Source organism: Lathyrus oleraceus, chromosome 4, assembly GCF_024323335.1.
Source record: "Lathyrus oleraceus cultivar Zhongwan6 chromosome 4, CAAS_Psat_ZW6_1.0, whole genome shotgun sequence".
In the NCBI taxonomy this organism is placed as follows: domain Eukaryota; kingdom Viridiplantae; phylum Streptophyta; class Magnoliopsida; order Fabales; family Fabaceae; genus Lathyrus; species Lathyrus oleraceus.
In genome coordinates, this window is record NC_066582.1 from 350,663,691 (window position 1) to 350,670,609 (window position 6,919).

Here is a 6,919-nt window from a genome sequence, read left to right on the forward strand (position 1 = left end):
CGACTGGGAAGAAAAAGAAGGTAATTCCTAGCAACATATGGAACACCCAACTCTAATGGGGAAAATATATATTCAATGACGATTCCTAGCAACGGTTGGAATACCTGACATCTTGGAGGAAGGACATCGGAAATTAAACATTTTTCGATTCATCCCTTACAGGGAAAACCATTTCGACGTTGACAACTTCAAACGATTGAAATGGGATTTCCTTCATTTATCCCTCTCCTTCGACGTATCAAAATGACGCGAGATAACTCACCACAATATCCTTTTCACCTTCCATGACCACTAGTTTATTGCCAACCAAAAATTTCAACCTTTAATGAAGTGCTGAAGTGACGACTCCGACTGAGTGAATCCACAACCTTCCGAGTATGCAACTATAAGTTGGATGAATGTCCATTACAAAGAAAGTGATGAAAAAGGTATGGGGGACAATCTTCATAGGAAGATTTACTTCACCAATCGCGGTCCTCCTTGACCCATCAAATGCTCTCACCACAAGCTCACTCGGTTTCATCACGAGTCCTTCAATGGTTAACTTAGTAAGAGAGCCTTTGAGCATCACATTGAAAGAGGATCCAGTGTCCACCAAGACTCTTGATAGAACTGTGTCCATGCACTCAATAGAGACGTGGAGAGCTTTGTTGTGATTTTTTCCCTCGGCGGGGAGCTCCTCGTCACTGAAACCCAAGCTTTGACTGACAACTATGCTGTTAACTACCCCCTCGAATTGGCATACTGATATTTCTTGTGGTACATGGGCAGTTTTCAGAAACTTCACCAAGGCATCCCTATGCGCTTCCGAGCACATCAACAAAGAAAACATCGAGATTTTTGATGGTGTTTGGTTGAGTTGCTCAACCACTCGATAATCACTCCTTTTTATGATGCGCAAAAATTCATCTACTTCATTGGTAGGTAAAGAGTCTTGCCTTTGCTGAGTATCATCAATTTGCTTGGCCTTGTTTAGGATTGAAGGACCGCTAGGACCAATTGAAGGGGGTACAGGTGCAAAGATCCTACCACTTCTAGTGACTTCGCCAGTCCCAACTATGCTGACTATTGGGTCATTGGACTTCATTGTCTCTTCTTGCATTTTCTGGCCATGGATGTATACTGAGGTGTCATACACCCATGGGACTTCCTTTGTATCATCGTAGGGGAACGATGTCGGAACCGTTATTACCATTGGAGCAATAGGGTTTGTTGAGAGAGTTAACTGAGATAGGTTATACGGAATTTGCAGAGGGGGAACTTCATCATATGGTATTTCGAGAGTGGACACGTCTTTGATTGTAGAGGGGAGATCTATTAACAATATTCCTTGATTCACCAGGGTCTGAATGAAGGCCTTCAATATTTCGCATTGCGGTGGGTCTGTTAAACAATGTTCACAAGTCTTGGTACAAACTGGGAATGCGTCACTTCTTATTAACACGTTCTTGATTTCAATAAGCAGAGTTTTCAATTCACTGACAGAGGTTATCAGTTTCCTTCCATCATCCAATTCTACCATATTCACGTTCTGCAAAGGCATAGGATTGTTGTTTACATTTGGGTCGTTGGGCGCAAACATAATTGCCTTTGAATGAATTAGATCTTGGACTTTGTACTTCAAAGCTTTATAATTCTCGATGGAATATCCGGGAGCTCCGGAATGGAACTCGCAATGGGCATTTGCATCATATCCAGGAGGAAGAACCGCTGGTGAGGGTCATAACTCTCTTAGTTGTACAAGTGATCCTCTTAAAAGATATGGTAGAATATGGCTGTACGACACTAGAACTGGGTCAAACCTTCTTTCAGGCCTTCTTAATCTTTGTTGTTGTTGTTGATATTGTGGTTGAGGTTGTTGCTGATGTGGTTAATATTGTTGCTGATGTTGTTGTTGTTGTTGTTGGTAGTGTTGTTCTTGTGGTTACTGATAGCGATGTTGTTGTTATTGTTGGATATGAATAGTGTCTGAACTGGGTCAAATGCGACCCGTGTTCATCCCTGTTCATCTTCATCCCCAAACAAACCCTAATATTGCATGCAGAATGAGCAATCAAACAATAAACATAATTTAATTCAATCAAACATTTCCATTTTTATTCCAAAATATTCAAATCACGAATTACATAATCAAATCCAGACCAAGTAAATCGTAATGTCCGTTATAATTCACAAACCCTAATCTATTTTCTAACTAAATCAAATACATAATCAAATCAAATATAAAATTCCTAAATCAATTAATCTAATTAAAATTCTAACCCTAAAAACTAACCTATAAAAACCTAAGTCTAAGATTGAATTGAGGATGGAAAGAAAACCCTAAGGACTGGGAATTTGAAGCAACAACGTTGATTCAAAAACTCACCACACACTTAATAGAATTTGATGCTTAGGGCTTCACACTGAAACCATAAGTTGTTTGAGCTTAGATAATCATAACCTCACAAAGTAACAGAAAGAGACAAAGGTTAGAAGAAGGAAGGAAAAGGGGAAGAGAATCAGAAAGTGGGAAAATAAAGTTGTTACCTTCATTTAACCGGAATACTTCTCGATTTTGAAAGTTGGTAGAACTTCAGATTGTTGCTCACTTTGTTTGATTGAGTGAAATTATTGTATGATGATTGGGATTAATTTGGGGGTTTGGGTTCTGATAAATTGATTTAGGGTTTAGGGATGTGTTGTAGTTTGATTTGTTGTTGGATTGCTGATGAGGAGGTTACAACCTTTGATTGGATGTCGTTGTCTCATGTTTGGATGGATTCCGGGTATTTCTAGAAAATTGGGGGTTACGGTTCCTAGGTCAGGGATGAAGATTGCTAGGGTTCATCCCTAGGTTTCTCCTTGGTTGACAAGTAGGGTTAAGGTTCTTTGATTCAAGGGTTAGGGTTGTTGGTTGAAAGGGTTTCTTGGTTGTAGGGATAATTAGGGTTCATCTTATGAAACCTAGGGTTCATATGAAGAACCCAGATTTGAGGATTGGGGGGTGGGGTGGAAAATTGGATGAACATTTGAAGATTCCGCTTGAAGATCAACCGGAATCTAGGGAAGGTGGTAGTTTAGGGGGATGGGGAAGGAAGAGAAGGGTGGTCGGAGGGGTAGAGATTACAGAGAGTTGAGAGATAAACAGAGGATTAGAGAGAGAAATGAGAGTTCTGCAGGGAAATCATTCATATACTCTCTCCATCTGTTGCCCGATGGAGGACGCGTAGCCCTCTGATGGGCATGCAATGAGAATACGTTGACTCATCCCAAGCAGGTAGGTCCACGGTATGCCATCGTTTGACCTCCATCATGTCCCTTCATCTGTATGAGTTTCTCTGGTCATCTCACCCAACGCATAAGGATCGATCTTGTTGACTCTCTAGTAAATTGATCGGACGCTCCTGGTTGAGAGTCCAATGTTGGCTCTCCTAGGAGGACTTTGGTTGTGGTGGGCTTAGAGAGGCCAATGGGCCTCTCCCTATTGCTGTTGTAAGACCCTAATGTTTGACCCTAAGATCCCTCATGGCATCATATCATTGCACATTGCATTTGCCTCAAGGATCATAGCATCTTGGCTCCTTAACCCTAGGGTGGGACTTGTGAGAGTTGGTTTGAGACCACCAAGCATGCTTGAATTGTATATTATTGCTTTTTCTTATTTTGTTTACTAACCAAAAGCATAAAAATATGTCACTAACATCTTTTGTTTTGTAGCTTGAGCAATCATGTGATCCAAGGCCCCTATGCTCAAAGAATGGCAAGATGAAGTTGAAAGAAAGCATGAAAATGGTTCACAAAGCTCTAATTCATCATATATTCCTCCCAAGTGTCTCAATTTGTCAATTTGATCAAGATGAACCAAAGGGATTGAGGCTTGTTTCCCAAGGAAACCCTAATTCAACTATACATCAATTGTGCCTTGCTCATGAAGCAACCTCAACCCATGATCAAATATAACCAAGGGAAGTTCTTCAATTCATCATTTCATGCATATTTGAGCTTATTTGAGTGTACTCAAACATCAATTCATCAAGATTTGATGTTTGGACTTGAGAAGTTGATCAGTCAATTCATCTGACTATTTTGAAATCCACTGAGACCTAACTTTTGATGTGTTTGTGAAATTAGGATGACCCCAAGAGAAAAAATGTTCTTAAGAACCATATTAACAACTTTCATGTTCATAAAAAAATTATTTTAAGTTTGGAAGGTCATCATTCATTTCAATACATTATAGGTCATTTTGACTGAAACCATAATTTTGGGTCAACTTTCCAAGGACATAACTCCCTCATTTTTCATGATTTTGAGGTGGAATAAAATGAATTGGAAAGTTTAACATTTCTACTTCATTTGTTATGTTGAACAAATTTTCATAATCCAAAAATAAACACATTTGATAATACAAAACATTATAGGTCACTTTGGACCAAAGTCATTGAAATGTGAAAAAGTCCAACTTCAAGTGCCCATAATATTATCATAAAAAATCCAAATGATGCAAAATTTGAGTCAAAATTTATTATCTTGAAAATATCTACAACTTTGATGTTGATGGTTTTGTCATTTGAGGCTTGTATCATTAAAACATAAGGGCTTGAAGTTGGTCCATTTTGGCAAAACTCTCATACACATGTTTTATACATGGAACTTCATGGTCCGTTTTCATTAATTTCCCAACTCCAAATGGATTTTTGTTCAACATATTAATTGTTCCTAATGTCAAGAAATTTCCAACCATTACCCACAAGGCCATGTTTCATTTTGGTAAGAGGCATTTTCGAAGAGGTAAAGATTTATGTGCATTTATGGAAACCATGTCAAATATTTGTGCACAAGCCAATTCCATTAAAATTGCACGTCCAATTCATCTTGCTTACATCTGAATACTCAATTGCCATTGCATTTGGGCCTCCCATGCGCCTGTACAGGGCCATGCATGGAGGCCCTCATTTCATGCACACACGAATTTCACCTTGCTTGCATCATGCTTCACTATAAACACATGTGCTCAGCTTCATTCTAAACCAACCTTAAGGCGCCTTACATGCTGCAGAAGTGAATCCCGACACCTCACCTAAAGGAATTTTGCATTTCATTTCAATTTTTCAGTTTCAATTTTCAACTTTCTTGGTTGATTATTGAACTATAATTCCTTAGCCTAGCTCTATTCCCATCTCAAGAACACACTGCTATCAAGAATTGGGAAGTATCGTGCTTCATAGAGTTGCACTTCAAAGGTTGTTGTTCAAACTTTTTTCATTCGAATCTCACTAGATCTTGCTCATTTCTTGTGTTTGTTGGCTCCTCTAAAGTCCTCTCATAAGAGGCAATTGATAGGTGTATTTAATTTCATAAATCCATCAAGTTCAGTTTGAACTCCATAACTTTCCATCTTTGATTTCTCTTTCTATGAGAGTCTAGAGTGAAAACCAATGGCACAGGGGTGATGTACATCACCCCAACTTTCCAATGATATGAGGATCGCGTGTTTTCATCAACTTTTCAAAACCTGCAAGTGTCACCGGAGCTAACATGCTCGCCGGAGAAGACGGTGGTGTACACCACCATCCACCTTGCCAGTTTAAATCTAGGCCGTTGATTGTGATTTCCAGATTGAATCAGGGCCATGTAATGTTATGACTATTTTTAATGCATTATGTTTCTCAATTGACTAAAGCCTTTCATGCGCGCGCATCTCTCCACCTTTGGATATGCCATGTCATTTAATGAGATCAGATCTAACGTGCCAGGCTTTTTCCATTTTTTGATTTTTTTATTCTATTTTCTTTTATTTCAAAAATTCATAACTCTTTCATTTTAAATCCAAAAAATATGAGACCAATTGCATTATTTCCCTTTTTTATTCTAGTTTCTGAAAATGATTTTTAATATTTTTTATTTTATCATTTGATATTTTTTGTGAATTTTTTCCTTTCTGGTTATTTTTAATTCATTTTAAATAGTTTCCAATATTCAAAAAATGCAAAAATATTTTCTTAACCTCTTTGAATGATGATGAATCTATGAAAGATATTCTCATTAATTTATTAATTGATTTGAGATTTATTTGAGATTTTAGTTCAATTAGGTTATTTTTATTCATTTTTAATTGTTTAAAATTAGTTTCTGGTTTCTAAAAATGCTGAAATTTTTTGTCAAACTTTGTTTGACCTTGTTGAACTTAGGATGATCCATTTGTTTAATTATTTATTTTAACTCAAGTATTATTTTAATTCTCAAAAATACCAAAAATATTTGATTTATTTCTTGACTTCTAAACTTTATCTTACTTTTGTTTACCATTGATTGATGTTGGTTCATTTCATTTTTGATCAATGTGCTTTGCTTATTTCATTTGAATTTCAATTTATGTACATTCTTATTCATCTTCTTCTTCATCTTTTTTTCTTTGTGATCAATGAGTTAAAGATTGGTGGTTAGCCTTGACATATGAGAGGCTTAACCTTCCTTGGTTCAAATCTAATTCATCTTGATCAAAGATCAAGTGAATGGCTTTGCATTAAGGATAGGTTGCTTCTTGGTCAAGCAATAAACCTAAATGAAGACAAGATCATTCTTCTTTTCTTTTGGCATGGCAAGTTGTAGGAGCTTGGCTTACTAGTCATGGTCTCTAACTTGTGTTTGTTGCCTATAGTTTTATTGACCGGCCTCAGATAGATGTGACTACTACATTAGTCCACTTTCGATTGTTTAACATAGCGCTAAATTGTCTTATGGAACACTAACTCTTAATTCAAGTCATTTAATTCTTGCAATTTACTTTAATGCAATTTAATATTCTTGTACATTATTTCATTTGCTTTTCCCCTTTGCTCATTTAAGCTCATGTTTATATTAATGCAATTTGCCTTTTGCTCACTTGAGCACATTATTGTGTATATACTATTGTGCTTGTGTTATTTTTGTTTGT

At 37.0% G+C, this 6,919-nt stretch overlaps 1 protein-coding gene across 1 annotated transcript; it reads right to left on the reverse strand.

The window, feature by feature from the left end:
• Positions 1-322: 322 nt before the first annotated feature.
• LOC127137391 (uncharacterized) lies at positions 323-1,522 on the reverse strand. The gene has a single exon (XM_051063857.1). The coding sequence runs from the start codon at positions 1,520-1,522 to the stop codon at positions 323-325; it is 1,200 nt and encodes a 399-aa protein (XP_050919814.1).
• Positions 1,523-6,919: the final 5,397 nt, after the last annotated feature.

Bases quoted from the DNA above. Each gene is read 5' to 3' on its own strand.
- LOC127137391 (XM_051063857.1), bottom strand. From the start codon at position 1,522: ATGGTAGAATTGGATGATGGAAGGAAACTGATAACCTCTGTCAGTGAA.